This window comes from Acomys russatus, chromosome 19 (assembly GCF_903995435.1).
Source record: "Acomys russatus chromosome 19, mAcoRus1.1, whole genome shotgun sequence".
NCBI classification, from domain to species: domain Eukaryota; kingdom Metazoa; phylum Chordata; class Mammalia; order Rodentia; family Muridae; genus Acomys; species Acomys russatus.
The window spans coordinates 59021268-59043032 of record NC_067155.1 but is presented as its reverse complement, the minus strand read 5'-3'; the positions used below and the strand labels follow the sequence as shown (position 1 = coordinate 59043032).

Sequence of the window (21765 nt, the reverse complement as noted above, 5' to 3'; positions counted from 1 at the left end):
GTACCTTTGTTTTCCGTCTTTCTGCCCAGTGTCATCTCCAAGGAGGGAAACTGTCATTTCAAGGGACGTTTTCGAAACTTCCCATTTTCTCAGCTGTATCTTTCCACGGCCCATCGCCACCTGGCCGTTCATGCTCGCTAGTCCTCGTTATGCCTCGTTCATATCTCACGGAGCACAAGGGGGCATCTGCATCACCCTCTCATTCTGAATTTTCAAACGTTTCCCTGCTAACGTTTCAGTGCAGCAGACATCAAACAAACATCTTTAGTGGCAAACCAGCCACCAGCCGCCAAAGTAGTGCTGAACGTAAACTCCTAACCCCTAATCCTTTTCTGTTTTGATCTTTCAGGGTCTTCTTTTTACTGTACAGTGTTATTTCTTAAATAACACCTTTCCCATAACCTGTACCCTCCCATGCCTTAGAGTGGCAGTTACAGTTAAAGGCAGAGAGAAAGGGTCACGGGCAGGACAGAACAGGTACGTGCCCAGCTGAGGATCCCTGGGCAGGGCGGCCACGCCAGGCACGTCAGATTCAGAAGGGGGAAAGAAGGGCAGTTACAAATGGCGCCAGTTTCCCCAGCACGAGGGATGTTGGTGGTGGCTGGAGAAAGCATTGAAGAACACGCTTTGTAAGGGTCCCGGAGCATTCCCCGACTGGCATGGCTGCCTCTTTCCCTGGCTCTACCCCCACTTCTGAAGATAGCTCCCCCCCAACCCCAGAAGCCCTTCTAGTGAGCACCCAGGAATGCGGGGCTCCCTTACACCACGCACTGACCGATGGGAAAAGTGTGCTTGCGCGTTTGGTTTGTTTAATAAACGTTGTATCTTGCTAATTGCATGCTCTGGCTTCCTGGATAGTAAGAATTGAGATGTTAACTCTTGGCCTCTCTTCTTTTTCTCCTGTAGAGACATTAAAGCAGGAAATATCCTGCTAACGGAGCCAGGCCAGGTGAAGCTAGCTGACTTTGGATCTGCCTCCATGGCTTCGCCTGCTAACTCCTTCGTGGGGACTCCTTACTGGTGCGTAGTCTTAGAAGATACCCCGTAGGCTTCAGGTACACAAAGGGGAGCAGGAGGGACACTTAGCATCACCGCTGTTGTGTCTGCAGTGGTAGGGATTGAACCTAGGACCTGGAGAATGCTGGGCGAGTGCTCAACCATTGAACTACACTCCCAGCCTCTTTATTTGGAAACACAGTATCACTAATTTGTCCAGATTAGTCTGGGGTTCATTCTCTATCTCAGGCTGACCGTGAATGTGCAATCCTCCTGCCTCAGGCTACCATGGAGCTGAACGCCCAAGGCAGCACCACCCGGCCTGGCCTTGTTTTGTCTCAACAGTGTGGTCCCAGCCAGGCACAGTGGTGCACACCTTTAACCCCAGCAGAGGCAGATGGATCTCTGTGAGTTTGACACCAGTCTGGTCTACATGCTGAGTTCCAGGACAGCCAAGGATACATAGAGAGACTGTTTAAAAACAAAACACACACACACACACACACACACACACACACAAAAAAAAAAACCAAAAACCAAACAAAGAAAAAAACCCTGTGTTCCCTCCCAGTGTGCCCCAGTCAGATTTCATTTGAGATGGTTACGAACCTCAGTAGCCAAGAAGAGTGACCTTAAATTGCTCAGTGAGGCAGCTGGCTCTGGGTCCACCTTGTGTGTTATCACCTTGCCGGGCTAGCTCCATCTAAGGTTTCACCTGAGGTTTCTCTTGAACTGTTCCCTGGAGGCAGCGTGTTCAGGTGAGGACAAGGCATCCTCTTTACAGCCCTCTGGCTGGGTACCAGGGCAGAGTGGAGGAAATCCAAGCTCCTCACGCTACTGACTTCCCCGATACTTCATCCACCTTGACGGCATTCTGAGATGTCCCCTTTCCGAACGTTTACAGATACTCCATCGTGTTGTAGCTATGAAAAAGACACATTCTGGAAAAGCCTGCTAAAAACAGGTGCTTTTTTACCCCTCAACCCCATCATAAGAGAGTATTTACCAAGCCACTGCTAAGATAGAGTAGGACAGCTCCACATCCAAAGCAAAGTGAAGGCCGAGAGCCCCTCCCTGCTCAGGGTCCAGCATGCTGCCTTCCCTTACCAACCTGTAAGTTGCAATGTCTTTGAAACAGCATGTTCCTTTAAAGATGCTGTCCCTCCAAATATTTTTATGTCTTTTTAGAAATAGTTTTTTTTTTTTTTTTTTAGAAATAGTTTATTTTTATTTATTTTATGTACATTGGTATTCTGCATGTTTGTATATGTGTGTGTGTGAGGTGTCAGGTCCCTGGAACTAGAGTTACGCACAGTCATGAGCTGCCATGTGGGTGCTGGGAATTGAACCCAGGTCCTTTAGAAGAGCAGCCAGTGCTCTTAACTGCTGAGCCATCTCTCCAGATCCATATTTTTCATGTCTTTTAGAGGAATTCATTTGTCTGTGCTCACCACATCCTAATCCTTTACAGATCTCCATGACGTCCCTGTGACAGGTCTCCCCATTTATTTTATTTTATTTCTTTATTTACTTTTTGTTTCTCTGTGTAGCCCTGGCTGTCCTGGACTCACTCTGTAGACCAGGCTGGCCTCGGACTCACAGTGATCCACCTGCTTCTGCCTCCCCAGTGCTGGGATTAAAAGTGTGTGCCACCACGCCCGGCATTCCCATTTTTTTTAGATGAAAAAAACATATAGGCCATAGTTGAGTGACAGAGCCAAGAGCAAACCGAGTAGAGAAGAGAGCTGAGATGATGTATAAAGTTATACAGTATCTCCTAGAAGTCACCAGGGATGCTTGTGTTCCTAACAATAGTTTGTGTAAGAAAATATCTGTTAAAAAAAAAAAAAAAAAAAAAAAAAAAAAAAAAACAAAGAAAGAAGGAAAGAAAATATCTGTCAGGGGAAAAAAATCTTCCACTTGTCAAATTAATTTTATATATTTTGGGTTGTGAGCCTAGCCTTTAATGGCTGAGCCATCTTTCCAGCCCCTAAATAATTATTATTATTATTATTATTATTATTATTATTATTATTATTATTATTATTATTATTTTGGTTTTTCGAGACAGGGTTTCTCTGTATAGCCTTGGCTGTACTGGACTCACTTTGTAGACTAGGCTGGCCTTGAACTTACAGGAATCCACCTGCCTCTGCCTCCCGAGTGCTGGGATTAGAGGCATGAGCCACCATGCCCAGCTTACCTCCTGGCTCTTAAATTAATTTTTTAACATATACAAAATAGTAGGTTGTGTCATGATATTTTCTCATGTCTATGTCATATATAGTACTTTGTTCGAACTCATCCCATCTCCTCCTGCATCCTGCTACCCTACTGGCTCCTCATCTACAAATAGCTCCTTTCCTGCTTTCCTCCCTTCTCCCCTCTCTCCTATATTTATATTTCTAAGTCCGGCTTATTTCACTTAACATGACTATCTCAAATTCTATCCATTTCCTCACATCATAGTTACTTTTTCATTGCTATGATAAAATGCCATAACCAAGTCAACTTACTTTTTAAAAAAATGTTGAGGGGCTGGAGAGCTGGCCCAGTGATTAAGAGAACTGGCTGCTCTTCTATAGGACCCAAGCTCAATTCCCAGCACCCACATGGCAGCCCACAACTGTCTGCAATTCCGGTTCCAAGGAACCTGACACCCTCACACAGACATCCATGTGGGCAAACCATAAGTGCACATAAAAATGAAGATAAATTTTTTTTTTCAAAAGTGTTGAATTTGGGGCTTATGGTTTCAGAGGGCTAGAGTCTGTGACTGTCCTGGCAGGAGGTAGGCAGCTCTGGTAGCAGGAACAGCTGAGAGTTCACGTCTTCAGGGACAGCCACGAGGCAGAGAGGAAACACTAGGAATGGTGGCAGCCTTTTGAAACCTCAAAGCCCACCCCAGTGACGCACCACCTCCAGCAAGGTTACACCTTCTAATCTAATCCCTATATAGTGCCACCAGCCAGGGACCTTGTATTTAAAAATACACGCCTATAGGGACCGTTCTTATTCAAACCAACACATCACAGATGCCTTTGTTGTATACATGAACTCCATTCTCTTTATCTGCACATTTGTTGATTATCTGGGCTGGTTTCATGGGGGGGGGGGCGGCCCGTGGGCAGGGGCAGGGGGAAGGCTTCTCTGAATGACACCACAACAAACATTGGAAACTTTAAATAGGTCCTGGAGAAATGGCTTTAGCAGTTAAAAGTACTTGCTGTTCTCACAGAGGGCTGAGGTTTGGTTCCCAGAAAATAAAATAAAATAAAATAAAAACAACTTTTTTTTTTTTTTTTTTTGGTTTTTCGAGACAGGGTTTCTCCCTGTAGCCTTGGCTGTCCTCAACTGGCCTTGTAGACCAGGCTGGCCTCGAACTCACAGGGATCCACCTGCCTCTGCCTCCTGAGTGCTGGGATTAAAGGCATGAGCCACCACCTGGCATTAAAAAAACAAAAACAAAAACGAAAAATACAAAAAAAACTTTTAATTACCTTTAAAAAAATTACTTTTGAATGCCTTTAGATCCATTGTACTGAGTAGTTTTATAAGACAGAAATGTTGTTTCTACTGACAACTTGAGTTCTTCATGTGGTGTTTGGCAGGATGGCCCCAGAGGTGATCTTAGCCATGGATGAAGGAAAGTACGATGGGAAAGCTGATATCTGGTCGCTCGGCATCACCTGCATAGAGCTGGGTGAGTGAAGAGTGCTTCCCACCGGGTCTTTGCAAATTGGTCCTTATAATGCTCATCAGTTAACTCGTCCCGCCCCTTCTCGGTGATTGACAGCTGTACAGAGGCCAGGCGATGTGAATTTATTATAGATACTTCCCAGGCCCTTGTATACCACAGAAAATTGTTCTTTCCTCCTATGTCTCCATGCTATTATAGCTAAAGGAATCTGAGCAGATGTGGCAGTTAGCAAACACTGGACTACAAGCCAGTAAGTACAAATGTTTGAGAAACATTCCTTACTCTGTGTGACATCGCATACCTTGTTTTTACAGTAACCTCCCCTGCTCTAGTTTATATCCAAACCATACAAGGGACATATCAGAAGACTTCCCAAATATATGCCTTTAACATGTTTTTTTTTTTAACCCAGTGGTAGAGTCTTGAAGAAAACTTAATAGTACAAGATATACCGGCTTGACAGTTGTCCCCAGGGACTGGTGAGACACTCAGTGTTTAATAGTACTTGCTTCTCTCCAGAGGACCTGAGCTGATTCCAAGCACCCACACTGTGTGACACACACACACACACACACACACACACACACGTGTGCACACATGCAATCATACACATCAAACATGGTGGTGTGCACATGACCTGGCAGTTGGGAGGCTCTTGGGGTCAAGGGTGACCACAACTCTGCTACCCATTACAGCGATGAGTTTCACTGTACCCCAGTCTCTCCCTTAGGAAACCGGAGAATAACACTTAACTGTTAGGCTATGGTGGACATGATGAATGGTGTCTGTGCCAGGCACCAGGCAGTGAGGACCAGACAGGACGAGAACTCAGTACCTGGGAGCGGTTACTGTTACCTTTCAGTTAGGGCTGCCTGACATATTTGTTCTTAAGAAAGTTTGGCCCTTTCAAGAGTGGGGTTCCCAATGGTTCTAACTTAGCATAGACAGAGCTGTTAGCAGCAACCCACTAACCTGGTCCCCGAAAACCCTGATCCTGGTTGGCACAGATGGTGTATCCACAAAGATGTGACCTTTGTCTTCCACTTTGGCAGAAACTTTTTTAAAAATGTCATTTAACAAGATTAGCTTTTCTGTTCTTTCGTTTTTTTCCTTTCGTTTAAGAAAACATGGATTGTGGGCTGGGGAGAAGGTTCTGTAGATAAAATGCTCCCTGCACCACATCCCTAACACCTACGTCAATGTGGTTGCCCACTTGTTGTATTTTGTTTTATAACTTTTTAAAAAATTGATTCTTAGCCAGGTGTGGTGGCGCACACCTGTAATCCCAGCACTCAGGAGGCAGAGGCAGGTGGATCGCTGTGAGTTCAAGGCCAGCCTAGTCTACAAAGTGAGTCCAGGACAGCCAAGGCTAACACAGAGAGACCTTGTCTCGAAAAACAAAACAAACAAACAAAAAAAACCAAAAAATTGATTCTTTGTGAATTTCACATCCTGTACCCCAATCCCACTCATCTCCCCATCCCTCCATATCCACCCTTTGCCCTTGCAACCTCCCCTCCCTAAAGAAAATGAAACAAGCAAACAAACAAATTTCACTGTGGAAGCTATGGTGTGTCACACAGTGTGCCCTTTTGTCCACACATCTTTGCTTGCAAATATTCATTGCAATGAGTCAGTGGTCTGGTCGGAGGCCTCAGGCTCCTGCCTCACTCTCAATGCTGCATCCTCACCAGGACTGCTCTCAGATATCCTGCTGTTACCCTGTGACATGGAGATACTGCAGCTTTAGTTCTGCAGGACTGGCTTCTTCATGTGCTCCAGGAGATCATAGATGGGATAGATGTTGGGGTGAGCTAACTCAAAGTCCTGTATCCGGGCCTGGATGGTAGCCGAATTTGTCTGCTTGCCAGATGTCCTGCACCCAGGCCACCAGCTGTCCTGCTTTACCCAGGCAAGGAGCAGGGCCAGCTCTCCTGTCTCTGGCAGATAGCAAGGAGCAGGGCCAGCTCTCCTGTCTCTGGCAGATAACAAGGGGCAGGGCCAGCTATCCCACACTTTCCCCAGTGAAGGGCAGGGCCTAGTTGCCCATTTAGAGTCCCAGAGCTCAGAAGGAGGCAAGAGGTGACCTCGGAAGCAATCTAATTGGCAAGACTGGCTGAATAATAAGCTCTGGGTTCCAGTGAGAGACTCCGTAGAGAGCAATCAAGAAAGACCCTGATATCAGCATCTGGCCTCCATCTCCATGCACACACAATACGTACCCACACATGTGCAAATATGCATACACACATCCACTCACGTGCACACCACACATGAAAGCACGAATGCTGTACACATGCAAACACCCATGCAAGTGCGCCTATACACATTCTAACACCATACACACAGAGAGCCACACATGGAAACAGTAAAGACTCATAGATCCTTGGTCATGGTCCTTGCTTTGCACTGGCAGACTTGTGCCACCTGCTGTGCTCTGTCAATGCAGTGATGACCTCCCTGGAAAGGACCAGATGGCAGACGTTCCAGACCCTGCGGGCCCTGCTCTGTGTGTCTGCACTGCTTGTACCTTCCTCACTGGTACAGAAAACACCTGTGGAAAACACTTCGCTATATACGAGTGGGCTGCTGGCTGGCTCTGGCCTTTGCTCTGTGGCCTTCTGTCTCAGTAACAAAGCCTGTGGTTTTATCCTGCCCAGTGCTGGGATTACAGGCCTTCAGCACCAGGCTCAGCTGGCTAGGGGGTTGCGGGGGGGGGGGGGGGGGGGGGGGGGGGGGGGGGGGGGGGGGGGGGGGGGGGGGGGGGGGGGGGGGGGGGGGGGGGGGGGGGGGGGGGGGGGGGGGGGGGGGGGGGGGGGGGGGGGGGGGGGGGGGGGGGGGGGGGGGGGGGGAGGTGGTAGTAGTTCATTTGCAAAGGATTCAAGTGTAGACCAGATCTTTCAAATCCAGCGTTTGGAGGAGGGCTCTGGTTTCTCTACTGTAGTGATTTTCCCACCAGCTGAAGGCTAGCTGTCATGGCTTGTGCCAGGTGCGTGCGTGCGTGTGTGTGTGTGTGTGTGTGTGTGTGTGTGCACATTTTAAATGTCTTTGTGTAGCAAACAGGCATAGACATAATGAAGAGGCCAGGTCTTGGAGCTTACGTCAGACACCATGTGATGGGCTTACCATCAAAGGGATTGATTAGAAAACTGTCAGGCAAAACTAGCTCAGAGGAATGCTGATTTGCATAAGAGAAGCAGTAAAGGGGGCACTAAATAAAGGAAACAGAAGTTTAAAAGAGAGGGGATACTGGACCTGGGGGTGTAGCCTAGTTGGTAGAGTGCTTGTCTACCATGCATGAAGCCCCTAGGTTCAGTTCCCACGCTAAACAAACTGGGTGTGGTGTACCATGTCTGTAGTCCTAGCACATGGAAGGCGGAGACAGGAGGATCAGAAGTTCGGGGTCATCCTGTGTTACATAGTGATTTCAAGGCCAGCCTGGGCTACATGAGACCCTGTCTCAGAAGAGACAAAAACAAAAACAAAAACCAAACGTAGTGTGGACAACAACTCAGCCTTGAAGCCTAAGCCGGGCATGGTGGCGCACGCCTTTAATCCCAGCATTCGAGAGGTAGAGGCAGGCGGATCGCTGTGAGTTCGAGGCCAGCCTGGTCTACAAAGCGAGTCCAGGACAGCCAAGGCTACACAGAGAAACCCTGTCTTGAAAAAAAAATAGATAGAAAGATATGTATGTATGTATGTTGGGGTACATGTGAGTGTCATGGCACATAAGTGGAGGTTAGGAAGCAGCTTGCCAGAGTCATTTCTTTTCTTCTGCCATCTGGACCCAGGGATTAAATTTAGGCACTCAGGTTTGCCTGCAATCTCCTTAGACACGGATCCATCCCAGCAGCCCACACAGATTCTTTGTGGACACAGTCCTTTGCACTAGGCTGCCCTTTGTTAATTTATTTAGCAAGTTTTTGTGAGTGCTATGTCCCGAGCTGAGTCCTCTGCACTGGAAACAAGAGTGAAGAAGAAAATGAAGGGCATCGCCGCCCCTAAAGTTTAGCAGAGGGGACATACACTTAGGAAGGACACAGACTCACAAAGGTTGTAATGTGTGGGCCCAAAATGCAGCAAAGATATAGACTGCAATGACAAACATCAAAGAAGGCTTCCCTGAGGAAGGATCACTTACATAGCATTGCTGAGGCCTACTCTTTTGACATAGCTACAGCCATTTCTGTATTCAGCCTCCATTTTGTTTATAAGGTGAAATTAAGTGCAAGCATTTTTAACTTTGTACCTCTGCTTCCTAGCAGTAGTGATTATAGCTGGCACTAACATTCCCTGCCAGAGGGTCTAGTTAACCTACACTAGATGATTCAGTGGCTGCCCTCTGACTGCTCTTATTGCACTTTTGTTATCTACACATCTGCCTACACTTTGGATGTACTCTGAAAGACCCTAACCATCAGCTTACCTACTTGGGACGAATCAGCTTACAGGTTAGCTGATAATGTTTTATCTAGCTAGCCAAAAATATAATATTGCTTTGTATGGTTAGCCATAATGGATTTTGTCCCTGCCTCCATCTTCTACCCTGGGTTTTCCTATAAAAGACTGCCCTAAGAATAGGTCGATGTCACAGTTAGGCTCCTGAGTCCTTGCTGTGGCCCTGATTGATCAGCTTGGAAAAGGTGTTCAAATAAATCATCAATTTCTCACTGAGATTGGTGTTCCGGTGGTTTGTGTGGCAATTCTTGTGCTGTAATAGCATAAGCCCTCAATAAATATGCATTTAGGGGCTGGAGAGATGGCTCAGCTGTTAAAAGCACTGACTGCTCTTTCAAAGAACCTGGGTTCAATTCCTAGCACCCACATGGCAGCTCACAACTGTCTGTAACTCCGAGATCTGACACCCTCACACAGACATACATGCAGGCAAAACACCAATGCTACGCACAATACAAATAAATAAAAATTTAAAAATGCATTAAATTACTGCAGAAACAAAATGAGTTCTTATTAGTTACTCACTACTATGACCAAACACCTGACAAGAACCAACCTAAGGCAGGAAAGTTTAGTTTGCGCTCACAGTTTGAGGGGATACAGTCCACCCTGGCAGGGAAGGTGTGGTCTTGGCAGCTTAAGTCAGTTTGGTTACATAGTTTCCACAGTCCAGAAACAGAGCCATAACTGACAGTAAGTGGGGAGGGGCTATAAAAAAAATTCCTCCCCCGCAAAAAATTCCCAAGACCTGTGCCCCACCCCCATCCCACTCCATGACTCACTTCGTCCAGCGAGGGCCCACCTCCAGGAGGTTCCACAGCCTTCTAGAACAGCATCAGCAGCTGAGGGACCTAGTGTTCAAGCATGCCATGAGCCTGTGGGGGAATTTCATCTTCAAGCCACAACAGGGCTGAAGTGGGAGGAGTGTGAACCAGTGAACCAAAGCTGAGCAGGAACTCACAAGTTCTCAGCTACTCAGGAGACAGACAAGAGGACCAGTGAGCCCAGGAGTTTCAGACCAGCCTGAGCAGCATAGCAAGACTCCCTCTCCAAAAAAAGATTTTTACTTAAAACATATTTGAAAAGTTAACCTGTTAAAAGTCACAGAGTCCGACTGAAAGCATCCATGTGAAATGGCCTGTGCTTGATGGCTTCAGTGAACCCTGAGATGGCTCCAGAGAGCGGGGAAAGAGGCCCGTGTTCTCAGAACAGAACAGGCTGACGGAGACCGGCAGATGCTGCCCAAGGGTCTGACCTTAGTGCTAGGAGGAATGGGAACCCACTGGTGTCCACAGGAGTTCCTAGTTCCCCGTGGCTTGAAAACTTGACGTTGCCAGAACACCGCGCTCTACAAACTTGAGTCCGCTTCCTGAAAAATAGCCCCAAACCATCTGTCTCTCCCCTGTGCCTGAAGTGTTTGTTCACTTGGCTCTTGCTCAGAGCAGTTCACACACCATCTACCAGTTTGAACCAGTTTCTACTTGATGCATGTAAACAGACAGCAGTTGCTTGATGGTGCACACAGGTGATCCCCGCTACTGAAGAGGGCAACCAGCTAGGACTATGTTGGAGACCCTGGAGAGAGGGGTGGGAGACCCTGGAGAGAAGAAAGGGCAGGAAGGAGTGGGCAGTAGAGGGAGGGAAGAAATCCTTGCAGGGCCATAAAAGGCCATGCCAGAGGCATCCACAGAACCCATCCAGCAAGAACTCACTGAGGCCTGTAATGGATGTGAGGCCATGAAGGAATAAACACTTTTAAAAAGTCTAAGAAGTCACTCCAAATCATCCCCTTTTCTTTTTTAAAAGTTTTATTATCTATTTATTTTGGAACAATATCTCACTATGTACCCCTGGCCATACTGGAAATACTCTTTAAAACAGGCTGTGGCTGGAGAGATGGCTCAGCGGTTAAGAGCACTGACTACTCTTCCAGAGGACCCAGGTTCAATCCCCAGCACCCACATGGCAGCTCAGAACTGTCTGTAACTTCAAGACTGCAAAACACAAATGCACATAAAATAAAAATAATTTTTAAAAATTATAAATAAATAAATAAAACAGGCTGGGCTCAAACTCACAGAAATACACCAGCCTCTAGGCTAAGTAACACCATGTCGCAAATAAACAAACAAACAAATCCCATTCTACAATAATATATAGTCTTTTAAAAAGAGATTTATTTATTTTATATGTATAATGGGTTTGCCTGTATTTTTTTTACTACACCATGTGTATGCAATGCCCAGGAGAGGGTGTTAGATCCCCCGGACCTGGGGTTAATGGATGGTTATGAGCCACCATGTAGGTACTGAAAACTAAACCTGGGTCCTCTGCAAGAGCAGTCAATGCTCTTAACTGCTGAGCTGTCTCTCCCAGATCCTCCGTTTGATAATAATATATATTTTGTTCTATTCTGCTTTCTGGTTTTATTTAATGAATATGTATTTTCAATTAAAATACACAAACAGATATTCACACCTCGCCATTGGAAAATAGGCCAACACCAATCTATGCAGACACTGTGAAAAAATAAGGAAACTTCCTCTCACTATTTTGAAAAAGGATCTGTTAGGAACATTCTAGTGGACAGTGAGTGACCAGCAAATGCTCCTTTGAGCTGACCCTAAGAATACAACAAGCAGATGACGTCATGTTGGTAGTCCTGACCTCGCTACCTACCTTACTACTTTCGAGAATGCCTTACTGTGTGCGTTTCCTTCCTCTTCCAGCGGAGCGCAAGCCCCCCCTCTTCAACATGAATGCCATGAGCGCCCTCTACCACATTGCTCAGAATGACTCCCCCACGCTACAGTCCAGGGAATGGTAAGACATCCCCAAGAAACTCGCTGTTGGTATCTGACATTCCCACTCAACGACATTCAAAGGTCTGCCCTAAAACACTATTGCATTCTTCCATCGCAACAACAGTAAGAACGGGTGCCCCGCAAGCAGTGTGCCTTTGTATGTGTGCGTGCACGCGCACACACACACACACACACACACACACACACACACACACACACACACACATGCCATGCACATACACAATCTCCCAAGTTGCAAAGTGTTCTTTTTTTTAATATTTATTTACTATGTATATAGTGCTCTGCCTCCATGTACGCCTGCATGCCATAAGAGGGCATTAGATCACATTATAGATGCCTGTGAGCCACCATGTGGTTGCTGGGAATTGAACTTAAGACCTCTGGAAGAGCAGCCAGTGCTCTTAACCTCTGAGCCATCTCTCCAGCCCTGCAAAGTGTTCTTTCCCATGCTCTTCACCTTCTGGACGAGGCATGTCCCACAGCCCCTCACTGCTCTCCTTGGTGTTTTTTGCTCACACAGGACAGATTCCTTCAGGAGATTCGTTGATAACTGCTTGCACAAAATACCTCAAGAAAGACCAGCTGCGGAGGAACTGTTAAGGGTAAGTTTTCCAGTTTCCATCTGAGGAGGGGCCATGAAGTCTGGGTACAAGGGCAATAAGGGTCAGTTACTCTGTGTCTGAGCGCTGTGACACACTGGCTCATGCAAAGATGGAAATAGGCACAAAAACCAGGAAGGTTGAGGCTGGAGAGATGGCTCAGAGGTTAAGAGCACTGTCTGCTCTTCCAGAGGTCCTGAGTTCAATTCTGAGCAACCACATGGTGACTTATAACCATCTATAATGAGATCTGGTGCCCTCTTCTGGTGAGCAAGCATACATGCAGGCAGAACACTGTATACATAGTAAATAAATGGTGGTGGCGCACGCCTTTAATCCCAGTACTTGGGAAGCAGAAGCAGATAGATCACTGTGAGTTTGAGGCCAGCTTGATCTACAAAGCAAGTCCAGGGCAGCCAAGGCTAACACAGAGAGACCCTGTCTCAAAAACAAAAAAACCAAGCTGGGCATGGTAGCACGTGCCTTTAATCCAGCACTCACAAGGCAGAGGCAGGTGGATTGCTGTGAGTTTGAGGCCGGTCTGATCTACAAAGTGAGTCTAGGACAGCCAAGGCTACACAGAGAAACCCTGTCTTGAAAAACAAACGAACAAACAGGAACCCCCACCCAACCCTCCTCCCGTGGGTAAGTTTTTCCTTCCCACCCACCTGTTTTGCCTTAGAACCAGCCAATTTCAACTCCCTGCTCTGCTTGCCTCGCCATGCCAAGGGTTTTCTGACTGAACTTGAATGAGCTCTCAGGATGATTTGCCAATGCTAGCTCTGCACATTTCAGTTAGGTTGGTGTCAAATCCAGGCCCAGAAGATGTAAGGGCAGGTACTCAGGTCATGCAGACGAGCTAGGAGAGTGTGACACTGTTATACTCAAGAGGTCATGGCGGCATGCCCGTGATCTCAACATGTGCCCAGGCTGATCTTGAAGGGATGATCCTCCTGCCTCCACTTACCTAGTGCTGGTGTTCTAGGACTGTGCATTCATCAGGCCACGCTCTGGAGGTAAGAGCATCAGTAGTTCAAGGCCAGCCTCCTTGACTACATGAGAGTCTGTCTCAAACAACAACACAAAGTTTAAGTTTTATACTTTTTTTCTACTTTGCTTTCTGCCTTTTTTTTTTTTTTTAGTGGATACATTAAAGCACATACACATTGGTTTGATTTGAGCCTCTCTCTGTTCTTTGTTGTCTTTTGAGTTTAAGAGATGATGCTCTGGTCTCTCAACATGCTAGCAGTGGATGGGGTCCCTCCTGGTGTAGATGTTTTCAGATCTCTACGCTCTAGTGTGTGTGTGTGTGTGTGTGTGTGTGTGTGTGTGTGTGTGTGTGTGTTTAATCAGTCCTGTTGTTCATTTCATTTTCAGAATGCATCCCCTTATGAGCAATTCTGTTTGTGGGTTTGTTTATAAGAAAAACTCTGAAGGGTTGCATTACTCCAGTCTGTCAGGCCTAAAACAGTGGCAGCTGTGAGACGGAAGCAATGGCTCAGCCATTCAGAGCCCTAGATGCTCCTTCAAGGACCTGGTTCAGTTCCCAGCGCCCACATGACAGCTCACAAACATCTGTAACTCCAGTTTCAGGGGATCCAGTGGCCTCTTTTGGCCTCTGTAGGCATCGCACACACACACAATGTGCAGCCAAAATACACACACCCTGCCCCGCAAACAAAATAAGTTGTAATTGTTCATACATATAAAACAAAAATAAATGCATAGTTTATATTTGGCTGGGAGATGGCTCAGTGGTAAGAGCACTTGCTGCAGAAGTGTGAGGATCCAAGTTCGGATCCCAGCACCTTCGTGAAAAGCAGGGCAGGGCTACATGAACCTGTAACCTCAGAGACAGGATGGACACTGAGGCTTGCTGGGCACCAGCCTATCTCCATGTTTAGTGAAAGGCTCTGTCTCAAAGGAATAAGACAGGAAGTAGTGGAGCAAGATAGCCAACATCCTCTACCAACCTCCACACATGTACTCACAAGCATGTACACTTGTCCACACACATATCACATACACACACAGAAATGTTGACATGCAAAATAATGGGTTTTTAAGTAATGAGGATTTTGTGTGACACTGTACCTGTGAAGATAAAAACAGCAGGCTACACTCTGCAGATAGGGATCTGAAGACAGACCAAAGCCCAACTTGAGGAGCCTTGAGTTTTACCGAGGTTACTTACAGGAGCAGAAAAGCTGACACAAGGACAGATACTTCACCAAAGCCCACCCCGGCACAGGTGACAGCTCACAAAGCTGGACACCTGGAGCCCACTGCACAGCCTGCAAGCAGCTCTACAGGCTGGAGAGTGTCCTTTCCAGGTGCCTCACTCAGCTGCTCTGAGAGTGATCCTCGGGAGCCTTTACTGTTTATAAATGCTTGGGGAGGGGAAGTCTAGTGAATCCAGTCAGTTTCTGGGACTTCCTGAAACCCTTGAGTTGTCTTCTTCCTGAGCTTAAAGAGCTTCCTTGTAGGATTGTTTACCTCTGTTTAGAACACACTGTTCTACCATTCTGGAAACACCCCGACACCCACACATCTTAATGAACATGGAAGGCTTTAATCTAGGAGGAAAACAGTTACACTTCAAGAATTGATCCCAGGACCTGGTGCATGCTGGGAAAGTGGCCAGCTTTGTACTCACTCCCCTTCCCTCCCTCCTTACACCCTGCCCTACAGGGAGCATCGATGTCCTAGGCATGACAGCACTCACAAGAGGGAAAGTGGAGCTTAGGCTGGACTGCGTACAGCCAGATCGCCGTGCACTTTACAGCTCCACTGGCCAAGTGTGAATGGTCTAAATTGCACTGCTTGGATTGGTGAAAAATGTAACTGGCTATGGTTTGGTTTTTTTGTTTTTTTTTTTTTTCCCCTCTCTTTTTTTGTTCTGTGTGTGTGTGTGTTTTTTTTTAAATAAGATTTTTTTCCAGCTTTGTTTGGGTTCTTTTTGACCATGGGTAGTCCTAGAGGTCAAAGCTAGGGCCTCATCCCTGTAAAGCCAGCACTGTGCCAATGGAGCTGCACATAACGCGTGTGCAGAGAGAAAGAGAGAGACAGACAGAGAGAGGGAGACAGAGGGCACAAGAGGGCAATTCCTCTGGGTGTAGTTTAAGTTTTCTTTCTCATCTCTTAGTTGAGTCTCTTTTCTAAGATGTGGTGAGGCCATTTCTGTTTTCTGGTCTGTAGCCTCTGTACGTCTGTTAGTTGTTGATTTTTCCTCACTAACTTATAATGAATCTTGCAAACATCTTTGTTACTTTTACTTTAGAGTTCTTTCTTAAGATAAAATGGCTTTAATTGAAATTAAAGTAATTACCTCACTTGAACCACACCCTTTCCTCCCATAAGCGTCTCCCAGTTTCCTTCCCCTCAAACTCCTCTCATGTCCCTCAGTCTCAAGTGTTGCAGTCAGGGTATCAATACGGCCTAGGACGCCAGTAACCGATACAATGAGACTGAAGTGTAATTCAAAGCTACAAGCACTGCCCTGGGCAGAATCTAAACTGCTACTAATCTACCAGTAAACTAAAATAAACTACTCTATCCTATGTCCTCATAACCTACTACATCCCAAGCAGTTGCCAATCTGACCCTACTCGGGCAGCTTCTTTCCACTCACTGTACTCTCAAAACTGTCAACTCCCGGCTCCGCCTCCTTTCCTGGAAGCCCCGCCTTCCACTTCCTGTCCTTCTGCCCAGCTGATTGGCTAAACAGCGCTTTATTGACAACTGCTACATCCACTCAAGGCATTCCTCCATACTCAAGTTCATAGCCTCCTTTTAAAAAATTATTATTATTAATTATCATCATCATTATTATTACATATATGTGCATATGTACATGTGTATGCACAAATATATAAAAATACAACCTGCTGGGTCCATTTTTGTCGGTAGTGTATAGTTTCAAGGCTGACCATTCTGCATTGGAGAACTAATAATGGACTCCCTGCTGGGAGACGCTAATTCTCTTTTCAGCTGTTGCCTGTAGTAATTTACCCGGGGGTAGGACTCCACAAAATTGTTCTCTTTTCCGCATTAGCACGTCCACTGATGGTGCCATTGTTCTGTCTTGTTTGTGCAGCCTTTCCTAGGAGGGAATGGATCACACTTCCTGGTATCCTGGCTCTTACCTTCTCTCCGCCCCCCTCTTCCATGGTGTCCCTGAGCCACAGAGGTGGGAGCTGTGATAGATGCACATTGATCTCTGCGCTGTGTCCAGTTTCAGCTTTCTGTGGCGGTCTCAATTTACTATTAAAAGAAGATTCTTTGATGAGGGGTGATAGCTACGCTTATCTGTGGATCTAAGGAAAAGATTGAGAATAAGGAATTACAGTGGTCTAGGTAGTGATTCTTTCTAAAGACTATGACATCACTAGCCCCAGGGGTACGCTAGGTTTCCAGTATGAGGCGTGATGTCCTTCCTGTTGGGTAGGCCTTAAGTCCAACTAAACAGCTACCGGTTGCCACCAACATGTGAGTGCCACTTATCACACTATAAAAGTGTAATGTTGTGCCATGCTGGTGACTGTCAGGTTTCATGGGTGTTATGGTTGGGCAGGACTGTTTATTTGTTCTCCCCCCTTGGCAGCTTTCATCGTAATTTCTGGCACCGTGGAAGCTACACCACAGGAAAGATGCTCTCAGGTCAGATGCAGCTCAAATCATGATTCCTGTGTCATAAGTACATGGCACCTGTCCTAAGTACAGGGCACTAGGGACCCACCCTCAACCCTTGAGAGTCAAATGAGGGCTACATATATAATCTATATTTTTTTTGGTGTCACTTACAATACCCTGACCAGTCATTTCAATAAAGGTGTACAGTGCCTGGTACTGGAGGTGCTGTCAGTGATCGTGGGAACACTTCCACTCACAATAACATCAAAAAGATAATTTGGAATAAACCTAACCAAGATATGAAAGACCCCTACAATACAAATTTCAGATCTCAGGGCTGGAGGGGATGGCTCAGCAGTTAAGAGCACTGGCTGCTCTCCTAAAGGGCCAGGTTTGATGGCCAGCACCCACGTGGTGGCTCACAACAGTCCTTGACCCAGTCCCCAAACATAAAGTAAATAAAGTATCCAGGCAGGATGCTATTAAAGAGTCCTTCCTATGTACAAATGACAAACACGCAGGGGAAGAAATATATAGCCACAAGCAAGATAAAATATCTAGGAGTAACTCTAACCAAGCAAGTGAAGGACTTGTTTGAAAAAAACTTTAAATCTCTGAAGAAAAGATTGAAGATGATAACAGAAGATGGAGGAACCTCCATTGTTCGTGGGTCAGGAGAATTAACATAGTAAAAATGGCCATCTTGCCAAAAGCAATTTACAGATTCAATGCAATCCCTATCAAAATACCTACAAAATATTTTGAAGGCATTGAAAGATCAATTCTCAACTTCATATGGAGAAACAAAAAGCCCAGAATAGCAAAAACAATCCTATACAATAAAAGATCCTCCGGAGGACTCTCCATCCCCGATCTCAAGCTGTACTACAGAACAACAGTAATTAAAACAGCATGGTACTGGCACAGCAATAGGCTGGTGGATCAATGGAATCGAATTGAAGACCCAGAGATGAATCCACACACATTTGGTCACTTGATTTTTGACAAAGCCAAATCTATTCAATGGAAAAACGATAGCATCTTCAACACATGGTGCTGGTCTAACTGGATGTCTACATGTAGAAAAATGCAATTAGACCCATATTTGTCATCATGCACAAAACTCAAGTCCAAGTGGATTAAAGACCTCAACATAAAACCCAGGGACATTAAATCGGTTAGAGGAAAAAGTGGGGAAGAGCCTGGAACACATAGGCACAGGAGACAGCTTCCTGAACAGTACACCATCAGCCCAGGCCTTAAGGTCAACAATTAACAAATGGGACCTCATGAGGCTGAGAAGCTTCTGTAAGGCAGGAGACACTGTCAGTAGAACTAAGCGACAGCCTACAGACTGGGAAAAGGTCTTCACCAACCCCACATCTGACAAAAGTCTCATATCCTTTAGCATTCTTTGTGCTGAAGAGATTCTTGTGTGGATTTTGAAAACAAGTGAGTTAGCCCACACTTTTCCTCCAGCTAGCTACCTACTTGTTCCTGAATATTTTTAAAATAACCCTTCTTTCCTTATATTTTCTTTCTGACATTAAAACATTTTTTATATTGAATGGTTTAAATATGGAGCTAAGGTAAGAATTATTAAAATGTTTAAAAACCACAATGTGACGTGGTAAACACTGGCAAAATAAAAAGAACAAAGGCAACTGGAGGAAACGGGGGCCGGAAAATTAATTAATCTTTCTGTTTTTTCAGATAAAAAATATAGTTTTTTGATAAAGGTAACTCAGGTCTCTTAAGCCTTTTATGATATTTTCTCTTTTATTTTTGAAATATTTTATTATATACATATATATTTTTAAGAGAGTATATGTGCATGTGTACGCATACATGTGCTCATGAGCATCCCCCAACACATCTGTCGCTTGCTGTCAGTCCTTCCAGTGTGGGTCCCAGGGATCACACTCAGGTCATCATCAGTCTAGTGGCAAGCACGTTTACCCATTGAGTCTCTTTAATGTAATTAAATTTATTCATTTATTTTTATTTGTTTGTTTTGTTTTGTAGATCACATCCGTACCCAGGTTCTGTAGCTTTTAATTTTTGAAATTCAAATATAATTACATCATTTCTCCTTTCCCTTTCCTCCTTCCAACTGTGACATTTCTACCCAGCTTTCTCTCAAATTCATGGTAGTCCTTATTGTTTGCTTGTTTTTCAAAACAGGGTTTCTCTGTGTAGCCTTGGCTGTCCTGCACTCACGTTGTAGACCAGGCTGAACTCAAACTCACAGAGATCCTCCTGCCTCTGCCTCCCGAGTGCTGGGATTACAGGCGTGTGCCACTGCGTCCAGCTAGGTGGTCCTTAATTTTAAAAAGAGGTTTAGGAATAGATAGCTCTGTGAGTAAAAACAAAAAGAAAGAAAGAAAGGAAAACTAGAACTAAGATTAAGCACTTATTTTTATTTCACTTTCTTCTAATTCTGTTAAATTCTAGTCCAGCTTCAATTTTATAGATTATACTTAAATTAGAATGTATGGTAAGGTTCCTTTTTGAAATTATTTCTCTTTTGGTTTTTTTTGAGACAGGATTTCTCTGTGTAGCCTTGGCTGTCCTGGACTCACTTTGTAAAGCAGGCTGACCTGGAATGAATATTGATCCACCTGCCTCTGCCTCCCGAGTGCTGGGATTAAAGGTGTGCGCCACCACACCTGGCCTTTGAAATTATCTCTTGAAAGCCATTGTTCTTGGGGAGGGGGCAGTGTGGATGAGATCTAAATTGGCACCCCATAATTTTACAGTATTGTTTCTGGATGATGGGATTTGGAAATCACTTCTTTAATTCTCTTTATTTGTTTTTGTATATTATTTGAATCTCTAAACAATAAGGTTATTATCTTGTTGTTGTTTGAGACAGGGTCTTGCTATGTAGCTTTACCTGGCCAGAGACTCACTGTGAGTAGACTAGGCTGGTTGTAAACTCAGAGACCTTCCTGCCTCTGCCTCTCAATACTGGGATGACAAGCACGAACCATCCCTGGTTTACAAGTCATTCTCTTAAAGGGATCTGGACCTTTTGATTGCAAGAGCGTGGAAAACAACAAGGGTCTAGAAGTGCAGGCAAAGAATTTGAGCAGAGCATAGGCGTGGCAGCTGCAGGACCAGAGCTACCATCCTCTAGAATGTGATGTGCACTGGATAGGAGGGGAAGCAAGAAGGACCAGGTCTGGAAGAAAAGCAGGGGCCTGGTGCAACAGGCTTTACCCAGTAGACAGAGACTTATTTCGGGTGTAGAGTACTTCCACGTTTCAGAAGATGTACTCAGCATCTCATAGCGTAAAGTCAAGAGTGTTGTGGACAGAGGGATCCCCCACAACCGAAGTACCAACAGCAGCTCAGGATGGAGGACGGTGCTTACCCCTCCTCAGAGACCCTGTACCTTTGATCCTGTCTGTCCAGCTCTTTAGTGGGAGGCAGCCTCACAGGACCCCTGACCTCTGGTGGACTGAACAGTTGCCATGTTTTCTATCTAAATTGTATGGCCAGTAAGCGAGCTTATGCAGTATTCTTCACTGTATGTCTAAAGGAAAGAGAAAATAAAATTTGCACAAGTCTGTTTTCCAAAAGTTGGTGAAGGGAGAGGGGAGGGTGAAGCAGACTGTGGCTGGGATGGGCTTCATCTCATCTCAGCTTTGGAAAGGACAAACCCATCTGCCATTACTTAAGGGTCTCGTGAGTTTTTTTTGTTTTTGTTTATTTGCTGTTGTTGTGGTTGTGGTTGTGGTTGTTCAAGACAGGATTTTGCTGTGTCCTTGAACTCACAGAGATATGTCTGCCTCTGCCTCCCGAGTGCTAAGATTAAAGGCATGTGCCACCACGCCTGGCTCTCATGATTTTTTTGAAAATGGGTTTTATTTTATGTGTATGAGTGGTTGCCTGCATGTGTATATGTGATTATCTGCATGCAGTTCCTACAGAGGACAGAAGAGGGCATCAGATTCTCTGGAACTGGAGTTAGAGGCAGTTGCCAGCCATCATGTAGGTGCTGGGAACTGAACCCAGGTCCTCTGTAACAGCAGCCAGTGCTCCCAACCACTATACCATCTCTCTAGCCCCAAGTTGTAATAATTTTTATTTCTTATATTATATATATGATAAAGTAGATCTCAGGAGTTAACATAGCTCCAGAGCAAAGGGGATAATTATTAACTGGTGTAAACATTGTGGAAATCAGAGTGGGCCCTCCCAAGAGAATTAAAAAAACAAGACTGTATCTGATCCAGGATTCCATCCTCTGGGTTCATATCTGAAAGAAACGGAATTCAGTATCTTGTAAAGATGTCTGCATCCTATAATTATTTTTTAATATTTATTTATTTATTTATTATGTATACAGTGCTCTGCCTTCATGTACACCTGCAGGCCAGAAGAGGGCACCAGATCACATTATAGATGGTTGTGAGCCACCATGTGGTTGCTGGGAATTGAACTCAGGACCTCTGGAAGAGCAGTTAGGGCTCTTAACCCCTGAGCCATCTCTCCAGCCCCCAGCATCCTATAATTATTATAGCATTACCCATAGCAGCCAATGTATGGA

General features: G+C 45.4%; 1 protein-coding gene across 1 annotated transcript in view; it reads left to right on the top strand.

Moving 5' to 3' along the window:
• The window catches only part of Taok3 (TAO kinase 3), an 89144-nt gene that overhangs the window by 13055 nt on the left and 54324 nt on the right, over positions 1-21765 (top strand). The window contains exons 6-9 of the mRNA XM_051161636.1: positions 907-1020; positions 4608-4699; positions 11884-11977; positions 12500-12581. Coding sequence (XP_051017593.1) covers positions 907-1020; positions 4608-4699; positions 11884-11977; positions 12500-12581 — 382 coding nt within the window. The remainder of the gene's footprint in view (positions 1-906; positions 1021-4607; positions 4700-11883; positions 11978-12499; positions 12582-21765) is intronic.